Source organism: Lipomyces japonicus (assembly GCF_038497905.1).
Source record: "Lipomyces japonicus strain CBS 7319 unplaced genomic scaffold V1514scaffold_9, whole genome shotgun sequence".
Lineage (NCBI taxonomy): Eukaryota > Fungi > Ascomycota > Lipomycetes > Lipomycetales > Lipomycetaceae > Lipomyces > Lipomyces japonicus.
Genome location: NW_027117821.1, coordinates 290223 through 308864, shown reverse-complemented (window position 1 = coordinate 308864; position 18642 = coordinate 290223). Strand labels below are relative to the sequence as shown.

The window sequence follows — 18642 nt, the reverse complement described above, 5'->3', positions numbered from 1 at the left end:
GTTAATTTTTTTTTTTCGTCATATAATAATAATACCCATTGATAAAGCACAAAAATTTTCTTTTTTTCATAGACAAACAGAAAGCAATAAAAAAATGCCCGGATCTACATTACGTGAGAAAAAACGGAAGGTTGGAAGTGCATCGGAAGATCAGAAACCAAAGAGCAGTATATCAATTATTGGCAGCAAACTTGATCAGAACACCAAGAAACGGAAAGTAGAAGAAAAGGTGGAAGAAGAATCAGGTATGGCCAATGGGTAGATTAATGAAATACCACAAATCAAATAGCTAATTTTATGGATTTGAATGGTTTAGAGGATATTGTCAGTGAAGACGAAGACGAGTCAGAAGAAATAGATGAGTTTGACGTGGATGTCGAGACTGGCAGCGACGACGAAAGCTCACCAGAATCACAAAGCGAAAACGAGAGTGAAAACGAAGCCGAAGCTGATAATGAAGCCGATAATGAGAAAAGTGACGACGAGGACGATGAGAACGACGAGCAAGAAAGTTCTCAGGACGAATCGGATTCGAACTCGGACGCTGAGATTGAGAATATCAATTTAGCAGGACAACAAAAGAAGAAGAAAAGTAATTTCAATATTTTTTTTATTATGATTATTTTATTACAAAACAATAATCGTGTATTAACATGTCTTGATTTAGAAACCAAGCGAACCGATCCGGAAGCGTTCTCAACTGCAATCACGGCTATTTTAGGTTCTCATTTGAAAGCTCACGATCGAACCAATCCGGTCCTAGTTCGGTCGAAAGCAAGTGCCAGGGTGATTGAAGAATCTAAACTAGAAGCCAAGGCCAAGCGCGAACTGCGAATAGAGAAGAAGCAATTGCTAGACAAGGAACGAATCAAGGACGTGATCTCGGGTACTCGTGAAGGCGAAACCGCAGCACCGGATGCAGTTAAGCTCACTACGGAGCATGAAAAATCATTGAAAAAAACTGCAAAAAGAGGTGTGGTGAAACTGTTCAACACTGTTTTGGAGGCACAAAAGAAAGCAGCCGCTGCTGCATTGGAACAGTAGAAATACAGCCAAGGTAAAAAAAAAAAAAAGTTATTGATGGTTTTTTTAATGATTCTAAATGTACAATATTTTCATGAATATATATTTACAAGAATAAAAAAAAATCATGTAGGTCATAATCGTTGTATCTATTTATTAAAATCTCTAGCCTGAAGGTTTCTCGTCATGGAAGGTAACGTGGCAACCAGGCCGTCCAGTTCCTTAGTCACTTTAACTTGACATCCCAATCGAGAACTACATATTTTTCGTTAATTAGAGTCTAAAACAAGGGGGGAAATAAATCCCATTATGCATATGCATAATTTCACGTACGTTTCAGTAAGACCGAACGCAAGGTCCAGCATGTCATTTTCGTCGTCATCCGGTTCTGCGATCAGGTCGTAATGTTCAGAATCAATAATGACATGGCATGTAGAACAAGCACACGATCCTCCACAGGCACCTGCAAAATCTGTCAGACCATGCCACAACAACAACCAAAAAAAAATATTATTAACCTTCCATGTCAAGATCGTTTGCTTGCGCAATGTCTAAAAGATTGTCCCCTTCGGCCACTTCAAGTTCAACTTTTTCACCGTCTGTAGTCACAAATGATATATGAACTCTAGATGTCAATGTCAGCTTCATTTATTCAACTCATGTTATTAATTGAAAAAAAAAACACGACAACTCACTCCTCACCCGGTAAAGGCTCATGAACATGACCATGATACGGTACAGCAGTGACCGAAAACAATCGACAAGGCGCCACCATGACTTTCTTTGTCAAACCACTAGAATTTGTCCGCCTCCATGCCGATAATGAAATATTTCTTGACAACGATGACAACAAGTTCAACCGTAACGGCAACAAAGCTGACCGGGTTCCAAAAGCCCGCAAACAACTAGAAACAATCATTTTACTCTCAAATAAAAAAATATATCAATTCTCCCTACTCGAAACGTCTAATTCGAAAACTCAGGTTTCACGGCTGATATACAATTTTGAGAAAATCGAAAACACAAATTAAATACTTACATAATCGGCCAGAAGGGGGCCAATTTTTAATCTCCAGCCACTCACAGCACAGCAGAAAATTCAATAAATCCGGGCCGAAAGTGTATGTAGAACGGTTTGGCAAAAAATAAAATTAGTTACTAATATTGGAAGATAATAAAAAACAGAAAACTATCAAACAAAAGAATTTTTAAATCATTATTTATCTTGTTCGAATAATGCCTGCAGCAATGAGCAGTTGAATCTTCTTTCGTACTTCAGGATTCTTCATGTGCTCGTTCAACGCGGCCGGATTTTCTCTAGCCTGGCCAAGGATCGACTGCATAACTGGATCCTGAATAATCGAAACAATTTCTGGGTCCTTGCTTACCCTATCCAAAGTTTCCTGTTCGGTCTCTCCATCCTGTGATTGGAATCGTGCACCCAATGCCTTGCTTCGAAGTGCTTCAATCTCATTAAAATGCTGATGATCCTTGTCCTTTTCGGAAACCTCATTCAATGTATCCACGACTTTGTTGTATTCCCTCATGGCAAAATAAGCATTAGCCTTTCTAATATATGCGCGAAGGAAATTTGGATCCTTGGCAATAGCAGAGTCACAGTCCCTGACAGCTTCTGGGAAGGACAACAGCTTGGCATAAGCTGCCGCACGGTTGCTGTAACCACGAGCATCCTCTGGAGCTCGCTTAATCATCTCCGTATATGCCTTAACCGCATTTGGCCAATCTGCCGCCTTGAAAAATGCATTCCCTTCCTCACGCGCTGCTTCTGCCTGCTCAGGATCGATATATGCTTCAACATCTTTCTGCTTCTTCTCCTTCTCGACCGCCCGAAGTTTTGCCAAAACATCTGGTGTTCTGTGCTCGGTAAGTGACCGTTCGTAAAACTCGATCGACTTTGTTAAGTCACCTAGTTTGTGATATGCTGTTCCAATTCTGCCAAATGACTTGGCAATAATCTTGTAGTCAGTGCGGGTCTCTCGTCCTTCTTCAATGGCCTTATGACAGGTCTTGATAGATCCTTCCAAATCGCCCTTTTCAAACTCTGCAGCAGCAAGATTGTTTAAATATGTGACATCCTTGTACAGTTCCCATGCTTTTTGGTAGTGTTCTATGGCAGCATCAAATCGCCGAGCCTTGTAATCGGTATTTCCTAACGCCTTCTCTTCATCTGCCTTCTTCTTGTTAACAACTTCCTCTGACTCAGGTTCGGGTTCAGGCTCAGATTGTGGCTCAGGCTCTTTCTTGGTTTCCTTCTGTGGAGCGTCTGGCATGGGAGTGTCATTGGGTTCTGCGGATTCCTGCGCAGCAGCACCTGGGCCGCCATTTCCGAGTTCAATATCCAGTCCCAACAAAACTGCAATAACTTGCATAATTCTCGGATCAGACACCATCTCCGAGTTAAGAAGTGATGGGGTTGCCTGAATTTGCTTCAACTTTTGAATAAATGCCTGGTCAGCCAAAAATGCACTGGTCTTGGGATTGCCGGCCAACTTGGCAAACAAGTTAGGATCCTGCAAAAACTTGCCAATCCCCAGATCCGGGGTCGTGCCGTCAGCAGCAGCCTCGTTTTTGATAGCTTCTTCCACGGCATTCAATCCTGACTGGGCCTGAGCGTTTGTTGGATCCAGCTTAAGAGCTTCCTCATATGTATCCTTGGCGCCAACCAGATCTCCCTGTCCATGTAAGGCAGTAGCCTTTCTGGTAAAGCCCTTGACCCAAGTGGGGTTAATGTTGATACACTCCTCGGCATCCTTCAGAGCGTTGTCGAAGTCCTTCAGAGACGCATACGATCCAGATCGATTCGAGTAAAGAACATGATTTGGCGTAGGCGAAACCTCAATAGCGCTAGTAAACGCACCAATGGCCTCTTTGTACTGCTTACTGGCGAAAAAAGCGTTTCCCTCGGCTTTGAACTGGCAAGCTTGTCAGTATTGTTGCATCCTGGTTCAATCACGGCAACCACCCTTACCTTATCGGCCTCAGTAGACATTTTGAGTCAGCAAAAAGTAACTAATTTAAGTGATTTGAATGTTTTTGTACGGAATTCAATAGGCAGATCAAAAGCTTGAATCTGGTTAAAAATTCGAGTCGAGGGAAGTCCTTTAAATATTCGAAGGCTGTGAAAGTTCGAGAATGTTTTGGCTTACGTTACTGTGGTGGGTTACCCGGTGCATATTATGCCATCATTCATTCAATATTTACCCCAGCCATTCATTCATTATATTACTTCGATCCGAGATTCTCATCACTGCCACTCTAATGAATGGCCTGCGATGTCTGACCAAGCGTATGTGTTTAAACTAACAGGGTTAGAAGACTGCATTGGCTTATAGATTGTCTAGCTCGAACTCGGTAGACGCGGTCTACATCCCACTAGGTTACGTTACTCCTGATTTTCCTTCCCTAAAATGGCCCACCGGGAGGCGACTGGATTCACAATATTATCTTTATTATCGATATGATATTTGGAAGTTCACTTTATTCTGGACTCTTATTTTGTATGCGGTGGCACACGGTGTGGCTGCACTTTGGGCGGTCTTGATGAATCGCAGGGTCAAGTCGGCGGTCGTTTTTTCCATATACCTTGGTGTTGGACTTATTGAGGCATTAATAAGTGGCAGTATTATTGGTGCAATTTTGGGTCTCATATACACTGCTGGATTGTTTACAATGTCAACCTGGATTCCGTTTGTTTGGGGCGTTGTACAGCTATTTGTGGTGATCATGACTGGATACTCAATGGCATCAACAGTGATTTAAGATGATGGTAAATAATTGCATTTATATGGCGTTTAAAGGTGTTGGTTTGTTTTATGTCTATTTAATTGTCGTTCATTCGTTTCTGTATCGTGCGCAAGAACTGCAAGCTCTGTGTACGCTATTGAAACTATTGTAACCAATGTGTATTTTGAAAACAAGAATTTGTATTACGTATAAATATATATATATATATTTATATTTCTTGCCTCGTATATTTGTGATTGTGGATGGCCCATGTCGATATTAGTACAAACCCCTGAAAAAGTGACAGGGTTAAATAAATATTGTATATTTAATAAATATAACTCCAATACAGCAAATTTCACGTTCGCATTCAAAAGCCATATTCTAGTTTTGTTGGTGATCCGCTTGCTTGAGTGTCCTACTATTGACATATTAAGATTTGGCATCGGACCAACCGATTCAAAATGTTTGGATCTTTTGCAAAGGAAAATCCAATTTCTTCATCATCATTTACTGCTGCTGCCCCTACTTCATTATTTCAAGGGTTTCAACCACAATCTTCCGATTCAAGCACGACCTTTCCTGGGTTTGAAGCACCTAAGGCCAATAACGAATTGATATTGCAGAATAATCGGGCCGGACAAGGCTTGGATTTACAGCGAGCAAAATTTGCCGCATCACCTTTAAAAGCAGACACAACACATTCGTTTGAGAAAAAGGGCGCATTGCGATATAAAATAGGCCCATTTTTAGACGGAACTGCTTGGGTAGAAGATCAATCTGACTTATCTAATGCACACGGAACCATATTCAGTGTTGATCTTGAAGAACGCAAGTTTAGTCCAGATTATGTCAAGGTTGGTTTCAAATTGAAAGGCGCTTTATTAACCATTGTGTGTTAACCATACATATCTATATATATATTTAGTATGTAGTTGAGACCCATAATCTTTATTACGATCTTGTGCTATCAGAAGAAAATACATCCAACAATGAGAATAAACTTCCACAATACACCACTACATATCTTCATATTCTTGACGCCGCTCGATTAAGAACGGAAGACGAATATCTTGATGACGCATACATTGTTGCCAATTGTTTAATTTCTGCATTTTTTGTTCCATCAGGCACTACACGTGCTGGATTAATAATGGAATGGGTGAACCGGACTGATCAGCGGCCAACTATTGAGCAATCAACTGACATAATGACAAGCCCGATACCATCCGATGAACCTGAATTCTGGAGTTTTGTTCATAAGCTTGCGTTGAGAGGACTATTTCTTCAATGCTCTAATTGCTTGCAAAAATCCGGTATCGAATTTGGCGATGCTGGGTCCAGTTCCGTATTTCAATCACTCATCTCAGTACTAGATTCAGCACCTCGTGGTGAAGATTGGCAATCGGGTCACAGAACTTGGAGAGCAAGAGTAATAACGTTTGCCGAGAGCGTTCCCAAGGTTCAAGATATTCGACTGAGAAAGGGAGTATCGACGATTTTTAACATCCTTCGGGGTGATGCGGATACCATTCTGGCATTGTCAGACACATGGCAGGAAGCTACTGCTGCGATGTTTCTTTTTCACGATCCGTCACCAGTACGATTAACAGAATATTTTGAAAAAGTTGTAAAAGTTTTTCCGGTGGATGACACGTTAGAAGTCGAGCGAGCTTGCGCGGCAGTTTTTAGTACAAACATTCCCACCGCCTTGGCAATTTTGGAGGTTTTGGATGTCTGTGCAGCTGCGCATGTGGCAGACTTCTGTGATCGCCAGGGCATGCTGGACGCATACTTTGACATGGATACACTGTAAGTTATGTTTATGTGACGCATTACGACCAATTGCTAATCTTATGCAGTGGACTACCGTCTTTTAGGGATTATTTATTTTTGGAACACGGAGAAGCGTGTACAATGAACAAGGAGACTTGGTTTATTGGAGTCTCATATTTAAGGGAGACGGACTCGGCAGGATCCAAAGGCTTAATAGAAGAGGTATTTACTTCTTTCTTTTGGCTAGTCATGTTAAATTTTAACTAATGTTTAATATTCAGACCTTGAAAAGAACGTATCCGGATTCAGAAGAGACACTTGATCAACTTCTTGAAATTGCAAGAGAATTAGGATTGGAAAGTGCATATCATCAAATCGTTAATGTGAGATTTTTTTTCATTTTTTTTTGTTTCATTTTTTTTGAGCGAGTACTGACGAGGCAAATAGTCGTGGAGCAAGATTAAGCTTTTTGAAGGCAAGATTGGTGATGCGCTAATATCATTAGCAGATATCGGCAACTATATAGAAATGCGCGGAATCGTTTGGAAACTTTTTGAAGATGGACTGACAAACGGCATTGCGATTCCAGACTTGCAGCTTCAAAAATTTTTGTCTTCCCCTGAGAAGGCACCAGATGCTGTGCGCGAGTTTATAGCTCCGTATGCGTTGTTGTTCCAATTTTTCAATTCCAAGCAGGATGACGACGTGGCTCAGGCTTCTCAATACCTGTCTACTTTACTGCAGTTTAAATTTTTGCCGGCAAAATATTTTGCAGTATTGATCACTTTATTGGAGTCCTTACTGGACCGAAAACATCCACGAACGTTACCAATTGAAGAACTCACGGGAGTGATTACTGAGTTATACAAATGGGAGAAAAACAAGACCGCATACGAAGAAGGCATTCAGTTCTTAAATCAGGTCTTGAAATTCAAGGGCCAACATGAAGATTCTGCCACTGAGCTTGTGCAACGAATTCGACACGCCTTGATAAAAGAAATCTCTAGAGCATTTCTGGAAGGCGAATAAAGTCCACTTGTTTTGTATCATATAGTTTACACGATATAGATTGAAAAAAGAAAACGAAATTTTATGAAAGTTAAAAACCCTAAACCGGTCTATCACGAAAGGCACGCGTTTTACCTTTTTTTTTCCCCGTAACGCGTTTGCCCGCTTCGCCACTGATATAGCGTAAATGCAGCAAGCAGCTATGGAGCCCGTGACCGATCCGTCAGACTGGATCAGGACTCGGTTACCGAGCTTATCAGTATTAGATTCGAACTTGCGGTGTCGAATATGCAGGGACCTGTACGCGTCGCCGGTCATGGCTGAGTGCAGTCATACGTTCTGTTCGCTGTGCATTCGCAAATGCATAGCCGCGACTCGAAGCAGCGAGACGCCGTGCTGCCCGATATGTCGGCAGCTGGTTATGGAGATTAAATTAAAGAGGAACCAGATTGTGGAGGACTTGGTGGACTGGTATGTCAAATCAAGAAAAGAACTATTGAATGCTGCCAATGAATTACCGAGGGAGGAGGACACGCCAAAGAAGCGGAAAGCAGACGAGACAGAAGACATACATGATGGCATAGAGCATAACAGTTTGCGGAGGTCCAATCGGGCCACGAAGAAAGTGTAAGTCCATGTCAATCGGTTTGTTGGTTTCGATGCTTGCTAACAAAGCTGTTTTGTTCCAGGCAATATACAGAACTGCTGCTGATACCAGGAGATCCAGCTGTGGTGGAAGAGCAGCCAGATGATGTTGTGGTAATTGAAGATGAACAGCGAGAAGAATCAAACGGTCCGGCTTGTCCGATTTGTAATAAGCAAATGTCCGAACGCGAGGTCATGCTGCACCTTGACGCTTGCACGAACGAACAATTATTGAAAAATGAGCATAACAACAGCAACATCAGCAGTAGCAGTAGTAGTAAGAAATTGGGTTACCATGGAATGAAGCAGTCATCATTAGATGCTAAGCCGGCTCCATTGTTTAGAAAAATTGAAAACACGCCAACGCTTCAACGGTTGCCTAAATTACAATATTCATTGCTTAATGACAGCAAGTTAAGAAAAGTGCTGACGGACATGGGTATACAATCACGAGGTACGCGATCACAGATGCAATTACGACATACGGAATGGGTAAACATATGGAATGCCAACGTGGATTCACGTCATCCAAAATCTAAAACGCAATTATTACAGCAATTGCAAGATTGGGAATCAAGCACGTCAAAGTATTCGGTCAAGGAAGTATCTACGAATGATTTATCGGAATGGAACAAAAAACATGCATCAGAATTTGGTGACTTGATTGCGCAGGCAAGGAGAAGCCTGGGTAAAAATTCGAAGCCTATACCATGGCATGATGAAAGCGAGAACAGGTCTGGTGAGCCCGTCATGGTCTCACATGAAGACAAACAATTTTCAAAAGAGAATATCGTGGACGTGTCAAACGACAAGAAACTTGATGATGATCACACATTATTGGGGAGTGGTACTCCCGTGAACGCCGAAATTGCATCTTGACATGTCCCACAGTTTGTAGATTAGAGAACGCTCAGATGAAATGAGCAAACCAATTTTTTACAGTGCTTTAGCGATTGATATTGAGCTCTACGTTCTCAGTTACGATTACTATCTGACGGATAAGGTTTAAATTAAAGCACATCTCACACAGCTGGCACTTTTTGTTACCACGTGACTGCCGCAAGAAATTTAAATTATATTTGTACTGTACTTTCAATACAATTGCAATAAATCACGGTGCGTAAAAAAAAAAGGTTTGCATTTTAGAACTTGAGCCAATACAGCAAGACTTTTTCAAAAAGTCGAATTAGTTTGATTACTCGAGTACCGAGGGAAATGAAGTCGCGATTCGGTTGAAGTCAGGTCTGAATTGTCGGCGTTATTTTATTCCGTAATATTTTTATTTTTTTAATTTTTTTTGGCTTTGCGGGGGGAGAGACATTGGGCACAAAAAAAAAATTCATGAGGACGAACGATGTTTGTGTTTCCGGCAAACGATGAGAGTTATCGGAAGAGGAAGAAATCATTTAAAGCTTGTGAGCAATGCAAGAAAGGTCGAGTGAGTTTTTGTTTGAAAAGCTATTTTTCACGAATTTTGCTGGTTTTGCTCAATTTGACTAAATCTGTTCAGCGACGATGCCAGTCTTTCCCTAGAATTAGGCACGGCCAATGCACCAGGTGTGCGAAAGACAACATTCAATGCACGTATGTGGATAATTCATAGTAATTATAGTAGGATCATTGACAAAAGAATTAAAAAAAAAATAAACAGTTTAATGACCTTGCCTCTATCTGAGTTGCCAAACACGCCGTCGTCTCTAACATCTCAGCAAGAAGAAAATTTGGTTCGGTTGCAATCTACAGAAAGACCGACGACACAAATCATGACAAGCATAAGTGCCGTGATTCATGCCTCAGATAAGGAGATTGAACCGCCGTTGGAGGCAATCCCGTTAGATCAGGAAGGCGATACTGCGACCAGGAAGTTCATTTCAAACCTTGATCCCGCATCAGACTTGGTTATGGTTGGAGATCCTGATAAAGATAAAGTTGGGATATGGGTGCACAAGAACGCCGAGCACAGTTTATTACATACTTCAAAAAAGCCCGTGATGGAATTCCCGGCACTGAATGCACAACTGCTGACATATCTCAATACTCAGCATGCGTTTGACTTGCCGGACCAATCCGATCGGGCGGGATTGTTGAAAATTTATTTTACCTACATAAACTCAATCTTGCCTATTGTGGACGAGCAAATATTTTTTACACAATACAATAACGGCGGGCATTCGACGTTGCTATTACTGGCCATCATGCTCGCTGCTTGCAGACACCGCAAGGCAGAAAAATTTTTGCACGAAACAGATCCGCGCACTTTTGCAGCTGCGACTCATCGAAAACTGAACGCGCTTTTGTACGCCGAAATGGAGCAAGACCCGTTAACTCTTGTGCGCATACATGCTCTCATGAGTTTCCATTCAGAAGGACCAAATGGGCTTGACCAAGGTGCCAAAAATCTCGGGCTCGCGTTTCACTACGCGCATACGCTCGGCATTCATCTCAAGTATGCAAAAACGGGATCAACACAGACAGGATACAGTGAGCCTCGGCAGAAGCTTTGGACGTCACTGTGGTGCCTGGACAGGATGTCGACTTGCGTGAACGGACGGCCTCATAATTCAGACCCTACTGATGTTAGCATCCAACTAATTGATAAAACAGTGGAAGGATGCGAAGAATTGGCCATGATTACGGATGCTTGCCAAAGCTTGGATCAGGCAATTGAGCTTTACCGGCCAAAGGCAACCAGAGATGCTTTGCCCGAAAAAAAAGAATTTCGCAAGAGTGACTTCCTTCCCAGGCTTTTAAATCTGGTAGCCATAATTTTGAGTTACAGGACGGTGCAGGGCAGAACTGCAAGTCCGCAAGTGCCCGAGTCCGCAGCAGAGACTTTACTTGTAACTTCATTGGAATTGTTAAGTATTGTTGAGAAGGCAAGCATGATCGCGCCGTTACCAGTAATTCCTTACTCGGTATCTCTCACATTAGGCATTTTTTTGAGTCAATTCCCCAAACTGGAAGCCTGTGCCGGATGGGAAAGAGCGTGTGCTATTTTGGACAGGTTTGGACAATACTGGTGGATAGCGGAAGCCATGTCGAGCCTGGGTCGAAGAGTTTTTCAACGACTTAACGGAGAATTTGCTTCATTAGAAAACGAACCGGCCCGGCCGAATGCCGAAATTCCGAACGGCCCAACGTCGAGCGTGCTTGAACAGGCATCGCTATTTGGAGGCTTGGATAGGGACGCCGCTGATTTTTGGTTTCAGAATATGACAGGGTTTGAAGAATTTCAAGCCATGATGGACGCGGAATTTTTGTAAGGCATAATTATCAAGCTTTGTAATGTTATCAATTTTTGTGTATCCTACGTAAATGCCTTGTAAAATTTGTAAAAAAAAAAATTTCCCGAGGCACTCGGGTATACGAAGTATGTAACAGGCACGTCGTCCGGGTTTTTATGCCGAAAGCGAGTACGAAATTGCTCGGATACTAACTAAACACGTTATTCAATGGTACGCGCAGAACAAGCACTCAAAAGGCGAATACGAAAACAAGACGAGATAATGTTTAAAGAAGAATCATGTAACAGGCTTTGAATATATATATATATATATATACCTTATACCCTATGTTAATTCCCTTTTGGCCCTTCTGACTGCTATTATGGATCTTGTGCTTGAGGCTTGTGACACGTTCGTGTTTGATTGGGTTTACGCCAAACTGTTCCCCCTGCCATCAACAACGACCACGACGGCATGGTCTACTACGTACACGGTTGATATCCTTTTATTTAAAGCAACGCCAACTGCTTATATGACGACCGTGCCGCGGACCAGCCTTACCAGGATATTACTTTCGCTTTTTTTAATTACATGGGGGTTCGGCTTGGCAGTCTATTTCCTGTTTGCGGCCGGCACGTACGTGCTCGTGTTCGACAAGCGCGCCTGCGATCATCCCAAGGATCTCAAGAACCAGGTCCGGCTCGAGATCTTGCAAGCCGTGAGAGTAATGCCGGTCATGGCTGCGCTCATGGTGCCGTGGTTTGCCGGCGAAGTGCTTGGGCATTCGTAACTGTACTGGGACAGCACGCCATATTCTCGCCCGCAGATGGCAGCTCAGGTGGTCTTGTTTCTGGCACTTACGGACATGGGCATCTACTTCATTCATCGAGGCCTGCATCATCCGCATTTGTACAGGTACTTGCACAAGCCCCACCACAAATGGATCGTACCCACGCCGTTTGCGTCTTACGCGTTTCATCCGCTCGACGGTTACTTGCAGTCGTTGCCGTACCACATTTTGCCGTACGTTTTGCCATTGCACAAGACCGTATACATTTCGCTGTTTGGCTTCATTAATTTCTGGACCATCATGATCCACGACGGCGAGTACTTATCCAACAACCCGATCGTGAACGGCTCGGCCTGTCATGCCATGCATCATCTGTATTTTAATTACAACTATGGCCAATTCACCACATTATGGGACAGAATTGTCGGTTCATATCGTAAGCCGGATCAGTCATTGTTTGATGCAAAAACTAAAATGGCCAGCAACACCTGGCAGCTGAAATCGACTGAGATGGAAAGAATCGTAAAGTTGGTCGAGCATGACGACAGTCGAGTGTATCTGCACCCTGACAAAATCAAGAAGGCTACTTGATGATTATTTGCATTGATGCGTGTAATTGTTATATTGAACGTAACAACCAGTGAACTAATTATCGACGTTTACATAATGCGACAAAATAAAGTTTAGAAGCCATTCTCTCGCCAGAACGCACAATGGGTTTGTTGGAAGTTCACGGTCGTGGTTTCCGAATACAAGAATATTTACCCAATCAGATTTGAAGATTCTTCAAACAACCAATTAAAGTCCTTGCATACGCTATAAAGTTCATGGTACAAGTACTAACTTTTATTACAAATTCTTTTTTTCACAATAAATGCTTGACAAAAAACTCATTTGTCTTTTGCAAAGCTTCTTCAGCCCTCTGTTTTTGTAGTGGCACGCTCCAATCGCCTCTGGCAGCTGCAAACCCATGATGAACGTCATCAAACCTAATGTACGTGACTTTGCGAAGTTTTTGAAGTAATGGATTTAATTTTTCCTCATCTTCACCATTAGACGCGATCAGTAACACCGGCGTGTCCTCGATACCGTCAGCATCGAGAGCTTCCAATCTCGACGGATGAATTAACGAGATGGCACCAACAATGTTATTCTTGGCTGCCAAGATGGCCAACTTGCCACCCCAACAAAACCCGTACAGTCCAGCCACGCGCACGGTCGGGAACGTGTTCTTGACCCAGTCAAACACGGTTTGCAGGTATGCCAATTGTTTCTCGGGCGCGTTCTTAACCCTCCACGCGGCCGTGATTTCTGGATCGTCTCGTGGAACTTTTTCGGAACCGAGTGGTTCGCCATTGAAAAAATCTGGAATCAACACGAGCGGTGCGTTCGAACTTCCCGTGGCCAAGAAATCGGCGCCCTGGAATACTTGCTTGGAGAACCCAAACACGTCTAATGAAACAACGCCAAATCTTGGTTACCGCAAATTACCAGAAAATTTTTTTTTTAATTTGCTTACCGTAGATTGCGACTACCGCCCAAGTCGCTTTTCTGTTGCCGGTGATGTAAACTTTTCTGTTTTCGACAAGTTCAAACTCGCCCTTGGAAGTATATTCCGCTGCCAAAAAAAAAAAAATAAAAATAAATAATTAGCTTCATGCAATAATTATTTCCAGAATGCAATTGATTCTACTCACGAGTAAATTTAGGAACAGGAAGAACGTCGCAAGCTTCTTCTGTAGCCATTGTGAATATTTAATTAATAGTAGATTGCAATCAACTTGTTTTTGCCGGCGAACCGTAATATTTATATGTTACACACCGGCTCAAATATTACGTCATGATTCAGGTTAATGGTGCACGCAGACCCGGAGATTAACCCAAGTTGTGTAATAAATCCGAGAGCCTATTACAAGGTACAAACATGTTAAAAAGTTGCATATAAATAAACTGGTTCGCATATTAATGCATTATATAAATAAAAGGTGCTATACAAATTGACACGAAAACCCCCCATAAATTACTCATCTTCAGCATCCTCCAATACAACGTGCCTGACTGGGCTTCGTGACCTCGACTGGTTTCCAGAAGAAGGCGGTGTGAGTCCGACTTGGTGCTCGCTCTTCTCTTCGCCATCTAAAAACTCTTCTGCTTCCTCACCAGTGTTGGTGTCCAACGTAACATGCCCAGACTTGTCGCTGGCCTCGGTCACAAACTTCTCGTTAACAACCGGTTCTTCCACTTTCGGAATCGAATTTAATTCCAACGGTACCTTTGTCTCATTCAATTCTTCCTGAGACAATACTTCATCTTTTTCTTCATACGGAAGCGCACTCTCGAGTGTAACCGGATGTGATGGGTTTAATGAAGCAACCGAGTCTGTGGAAGCGGAACTAATGTCTTTTACGCTCGGTTTTTCCAATACAAACTGTTCATTATCTTCATTAACTATCGAAACTTTTGGTTCGCCAACTGGATTGCCCAATGGATCAACAACCTTGGTTGAACTGTCTAAAAAATCATTATAAGATTCGTCAATCTCTTGTGGCGGTGGAACAATCTCATAAGCTTCAGCATCACTATCTGAATCATATGACTCTGGACTCAAAATTTTGTCAATCCTATCTGCCGCATCGACAGCCTTGGTAGTAATCGCATGCTTGGCAATTCGTAGTTCCTGAATCCTTTCCTTAGTCTCTTCGCTATCATCTTCCGTACCAGTTGACAAAATCTTAATATCGTCAAGATCGGAATAATACTTCTCGAGTTCAAGTTGAATCTGTAACAAATTGTGCCTACGTGTGGCATCCGATAGATCATCATTAGTGGCTTGCACAAGACTGTCGATTTTGGTTGCTGCTTCATCAACTTTTTCGTCAAGAACTTTGATGCGCTTTGAAATAACATGAAGCAAAGAAGGTTCTTCAACTGGAGCTGCGATTTCAGTTGGCACGCCGGTAGAAGAGAGCGTATAATAAAACGGTGGTCGCTTACCGGTAGGAACATCAGCAGCAAATTGTTCAGCCTTTGGCTCTGACCGTGCCTCTTGTTCCGGTTGAGGACCAAATAGAAGATTGATTAACTCATTGTAGCTCAATGACTTTTCATCGTTATAATTCTTATTTTCTTGAGAAGCAATATCACCACGAGAATCAACATCGGGAATCGAAACATCAGAATCTTGAAATTCTTTGTTGGAATCACTTGTCACCTGTGGATGAATGAATTGTTTGAGGGAAGACTGCGGCAGCGATTGCGCCTGTTCAATGTTTTCCTGAACCTGTTGCTGCGGTGGTTGGTCACCACCAAACAAGGCAGACAAAATATCCTGAGCAGAAGCATAATTGACGTCAGGCACAAGCTTGGCGCTATGCTGCGGTTGGATACGATTAATTTGAGAAGATCCTCTTCTTGAGCCTCGCTTTCTGGACGGCGGCTGAGATCTCGCGTAAGGTGAGTAGTAAGAATGTGGCGCAATTCCCTGCTGTCGCAATACCGATTCGATTGTTCCTGGCTTAATTGGAGTTTCCTCTTCCTCGTCGTCAGATGGAAATTCTACTCTAGGAGAACTTGATTGTTGTTCGTGGTGCTGATGCTGGTGCTGGTACTGTTGCTGGTGCTGGTGCTGGTATTCAAATGCAGAACGCTGATCATTCTCTACAGACTCGTCCACCAATTGCTGCTGAACCGCTTTAAGAATGCGAACAAGTTGAGCATCTTGCCTGGCAGACTCCTCTTGTTGCTTGCGATAAACTGCATACCTCAACCTTTGACGTCGAGCAATCTGAGCTTCCCGGTCCGCCAGTGCAGCAGCCAACACGGCGGCCTCTTCCGCCTCGCGCCGCTGTTGCTGCTTGTAGGCTCGAAGGACAAGATCCTGTTCCTCAGCAATTAAATACGTAAGTTGGTCACGCTTGGCAGACAATTGCGCTTGCTGACGAACCAAAAGACGTTGTTCAATGGCAAGTCGCTGCTGCTCACGTTCGAGCGCCTTTAATTGGGCGACGTAGTGTGACAGGTGGACCTTGTGAGCCACAATCGCCGGTTCCAATAAACCCCGGCGGTCGGAGGGGGCCTGTGAACTGTTGGATGGCACAAAAAAAATTCTTTGCGCCATGATTTGATTCGGTTGATTCGGTTAAAGGAAGCAAAGTGGGACAGCGAACTTGACGAGTGAATAGGGGGACAAGCGGAATATATAAAATACATTACATGTAATGCGATTCGGCGGAAGGGGAGGAACCAAACGGCGTGATTATTACACAATCTGGAAGGCCCCGGAAGTGAGCAGAACAATACGTAATTGTTAGGTAAGACGTTTATTAATATTACATAACGGCACAAAAAAAAAACCAAATCAGTTTCTTGTAATTTCACTCGTCGACAAGATTCTGAATAACAACAGAAAGCAGAATATCTTCTTCAAGACGACCGGTTGGCTTGTCCTGCAGTGCTCTTTCAATATCCGCAAAAGTCGCAGCCCCGAGCCGGTCCTCGGGTGAGGTCAAGGCTAGGCCCCAATACCTCCTTCTGTACTGCTTCCGAGCCTCTTCCGATTGAATTGATCCTCCGGTATCAGCACCATGCGCAAGCATCTTAATATCCGGAACTGAGCCGTATGCTATGCCTGCTAATAATCCTCCCATATTCCATGCGTGTCGCATAAACTTTGAACGCCTGCCTGATGCCGATATTAAGCAGCCCGCGGTGGTTACGATACTCACAAGATAAAACAAGCATCTGGCCACATCTCCGGAGTCTTCAATTGTAAAAAGGAAGCCTAGAATCGAAGATGCAATTCCGCTTGCGCCGCAGATCGGTGCGGTAAGGACTGACGTCCGCGACCCCATTAACCTGGGCAGGAACAACGCAAACAGGCCACTGCCCACAACCCCGGCCATGGCTACTTGAAACGTAGTACTGCTTTTAACCAAATACTCTGATTCCTGCATAAGCCAGTACAAGGCCAGAGAAAATGCTGCAAGCTGAAACACTGTTGTGTGGTTTAAATGTGATCCAAAAATTGATCGATAAGGCGCGTAAATCGTGCTTATTCCTGAAGTCCGTTCAAAAATAGGTACGTTAAAATACCCTCCTCTTACGATCATCTGGCGCACAGCTGAAGAACCCAAAACCTTTGCTGCGAACAATGTCACGGCGGTTACTCCCAGTATTATTGACACCGGATATGTGTGACTTTGCCTGCTCGAACCGCCTCCCGTTTTTTCATCAACGGTATGTTCCAATATCTTACTGCCCACAAATCCAACTGAAGCTCCTAATCCAATTATAACGATCGTTAAGGGTATAAAGTGCCCGTTGTTGGATGAATTGTTGCTGTCGTACACGAACTCTTTGCTCGCCATCAGCGTTGTCGCTGCCCGCGCAGATTCTCTCAAGATCTGCAGATCAGGAAGTCGATTTGGCGGTCCAATGCCAAAATATGCCAGCACACTACTTTTATCATTGTAGTTATTACTGTTTGAATTATTGGTTTCATGATTTGTAGATATCTTATTCGTCCTTAAACCGTATGATGCGGCAGGCAACAACTGACCGCTTGGGCCACCACCGCGCGGGGCATTGACGCGATGAGGCGACGGCAACGATGCGAATCGTCTTTTAGCCAAGATCGACAAACCCCGGTGAGTTGCATTCAAAAAAGCACATTTACACGATTTTGAAATCAATATCTGACTAGCTAAATTCATAAGGAACTTTTATATGCGGTCTGGGAACGTTTGCGGAAGAAAGAGTAGGGGATAAAAGCCCAAGGCGCTCGCTGGATTGGGAGTTTATACTTTCTGACAAATAAATTACTTACTTCATGATTGCTGACTTTTATAACTTTAGATAAACTGTTAACAGATAAAAAGTATTAGCACATTTGTATATCGATGATGGAATAAAAACTTAATTATTGAATTGAGAATAAAACAAAATTTGTTGAATAAATTTACGATAGCAATGGAAATTGTCAACCTCGTTTATAAGGGTTAAAAATTATAATACAAGATTAGCATATTGATATATAGATGATGGATATAAAAGCTTGACTATACTTTATTGAAAATAAAAGAAAATTCGTTGAGTAATTTTACTACACCAATGGAAATTGTCGACCTCACTTGAAAAAATTAAAAATAAAATAAATGGGCAAAAAATTGGACGAGTCCGGAATCGAACCGGAGACCTTTCGCATGCGAAGCGAACGCGATAACCAACTACACTACACGCCCCCATTTCAAATTTCATTTATTTTTTCTAATTTTACCTTGTTTTTAACAGATTACGTCATGGAATTAGTTTAAGAACGACTTGTTTTTCTTTATATGTATAACTGGTCCAGTGGTGTAACGGTTTATCACGTCTCGTTCACAATCGTTGAACAAAATCCGAGGAGGTTCCGCGTTCGATTCGCGGTTGGATCAA

General features: G+C 42.8%; 11 protein-coding genes and 2 non-coding genes across 13 annotated transcripts; 7 read left to right on the top strand and 6 right to left on the bottom strand.

Annotated features, from left to right (window-relative positions):
- Nucleotides 1–5: 5 nt before the first annotated feature.
- V1514DRAFT_327546 (Rrp15p-domain-containing protein) lies at nucleotides 6–1148 on the top strand. Its single transcript, XM_066927005.1, has 3 exons — nucleotides 6–245; nucleotides 317–592; nucleotides 668–1148. The coding sequence occupies exons 1-3, from the start codon at nucleotides 95–97 to the stop codon at nucleotides 1042–1044; spliced, it is 804 nt and encodes a 267-aa protein (XP_066784742.1). The 5' UTR covers nucleotides 6–94; the 3' UTR covers nucleotides 1045–1148.
- On the bottom strand, nucleotides 1074–2079 carry V1514DRAFT_327543 (2Fe-2S iron-sulfur cluster binding domain-protein). Its single transcript, XM_066927004.1, has 4 exons — nucleotides 1719–2079; nucleotides 1542–1648; nucleotides 1357–1486; nucleotides 1074–1278 (listed from the first exon to the last, which is right to left on the bottom strand). Exons 1-4 carry the CDS (start codon nucleotides 1940–1942, stop codon nucleotides 1173–1175), a joined length of 567 nt encoding a protein of 188 aa, XP_066784741.1. The 5' UTR covers nucleotides 1943–2079; the 3' UTR covers nucleotides 1074–1172.
- On the bottom strand, nucleotides 2058–4141 carry V1514DRAFT_327540 (uncharacterized protein). Its single transcript, XM_066927003.1, has 2 exons — nucleotides 4013–4141; nucleotides 2058–3956 (listed from the first exon to the last, which is right to left on the bottom strand). Exons 1-2 carry the CDS (start codon nucleotides 4031–4033, stop codon nucleotides 2244–2246), a joined length of 1734 nt encoding a protein of 577 aa, XP_066784740.1. The 5' UTR covers nucleotides 4034–4141; the 3' UTR covers nucleotides 2058–2243.
- A 121-nt stretch (nucleotides 4142–4262) lies between these two features.
- On the top strand, nucleotides 4263–5072 carry V1514DRAFT_304182 (uncharacterized protein). Its single transcript, XM_066925624.1, has 2 exons — nucleotides 4263–4330; nucleotides 4386–5072. The coding sequence occupies exons 1-2, from the start codon at nucleotides 4317–4319 to the stop codon at nucleotides 4801–4803; spliced, it is 432 nt and encodes a 143-aa protein (XP_066784739.1). The 5' UTR covers nucleotides 4263–4316; the 3' UTR covers nucleotides 4804–5072.
- Nucleotides 5073–5122: 50 nt separating this feature from the next.
- Nucleotides 5123–7653, top strand: V1514DRAFT_304180 (Nup85 nucleoporin-domain-containing protein). The gene is made up of 5 exons (XM_066925623.1): nucleotides 5123–5624; nucleotides 5696–6579; nucleotides 6630–6765; nucleotides 6825–6926; nucleotides 6991–7653. The coding sequence occupies exons 1-5, from the start codon at nucleotides 5232–5234 to the stop codon at nucleotides 7570–7572; spliced, it is 2097 nt and encodes a 698-aa protein (XP_066784738.1). The 5' UTR covers nucleotides 5123–5231; the 3' UTR covers nucleotides 7573–7653.
- A 69-nt stretch (nucleotides 7654–7722) lies between these two features.
- V1514DRAFT_366597 (uncharacterized protein) lies at nucleotides 7723–9317 on the top strand. Its single transcript, XM_066929836.1, has 2 exons — nucleotides 7723–8178; nucleotides 8241–9317. Exons 1-2 carry the CDS (start codon nucleotides 7739–7741, stop codon nucleotides 9073–9075), a joined length of 1275 nt encoding a protein of 424 aa, XP_066784737.1. The 5' UTR covers nucleotides 7723–7738; the 3' UTR covers nucleotides 9076–9317.
- On the top strand, nucleotides 9318–11501 carry V1514DRAFT_327531 (uncharacterized protein). The gene is made up of 3 exons (XM_066927002.1): nucleotides 9318–9634; nucleotides 9707–9780; nucleotides 9848–11501. Exons 1-3 carry the CDS (start codon nucleotides 9551–9553, stop codon nucleotides 11457–11459), a joined length of 1770 nt encoding a protein of 589 aa, XP_066784736.1. The 5' UTR covers nucleotides 9318–9550; the 3' UTR covers nucleotides 11460–11501.
- Nucleotides 11502–11802: 301 nt separating this feature from the next.
- V1514DRAFT_366595 (uncharacterized protein) lies at nucleotides 11803–13078 on the top strand (the record flags this gene model as incomplete). The annotated part of the gene is made up of 2 exons (XM_066929835.1): nucleotides 11803–12179; nucleotides 12225–13078. The coding sequence occupies 2 exons, from the start codon at nucleotides 11803–11805 to the stop codon at nucleotides 12799–12801; spliced, it is 954 nt and encodes a 317-aa protein (XP_066784735.1). The 3' UTR covers nucleotides 12802–13078.
- V1514DRAFT_237999 (Alpha/Beta hydrolase protein) lies at nucleotides 12939–14437 on the bottom strand. The gene is made up of 4 exons (XM_066924753.1): nucleotides 14205–14437; nucleotides 13908–14116; nucleotides 13730–13828; nucleotides 12939–13662 (listed from the first exon to the last, which is right to left on the bottom strand). Exons 2-4 carry the CDS (start codon nucleotides 13954–13956, stop codon nucleotides 13076–13078), a joined length of 735 nt encoding a protein of 244 aa, XP_066784734.1. The 5' UTR covers nucleotides 13957–14116; nucleotides 14205–14437; the 3' UTR covers nucleotides 12939–13075.
- V1514DRAFT_327527 (uncharacterized protein) lies at nucleotides 14153–16447 on the bottom strand. The gene has a single exon (XM_066927001.1). The coding sequence runs from the start codon at nucleotides 16325–16327 to the stop codon at nucleotides 14231–14233; it is 2097 nt and encodes a 698-aa protein (XP_066784733.1). The 5' UTR covers nucleotides 16328–16447; the 3' UTR covers nucleotides 14153–14230.
- A 75-nt stretch (nucleotides 16448–16522) lies between these two features.
- Nucleotides 16523–18185, bottom strand: V1514DRAFT_327526 (uncharacterized protein). Its single transcript, XM_066927000.1, has one exon. The coding sequence runs from the start codon at nucleotides 17919–17921 to the stop codon at nucleotides 16584–16586; it is 1338 nt and encodes a 445-aa protein (XP_066784732.1). The 5' UTR covers nucleotides 17922–18185; the 3' UTR covers nucleotides 16523–16583.
- Nucleotides 18186–18375: 190 nt separating this feature from the next.
- V1514DRAFT_t25 lies at nucleotides 18376–18449 on the bottom strand. The gene has a single exon. It is a non-coding gene; the product is annotated as a tRNA-Ala (tRNA).
- A 103-nt stretch (nucleotides 18450–18552) lies between these two features.
- On the top strand, nucleotides 18553–18641 carry V1514DRAFT_t26. The gene has a single exon. It is a non-coding gene; the product is annotated as a tRNA-Val (tRNA).
- Nucleotide 18642: the final 1 nt, after the last annotated feature.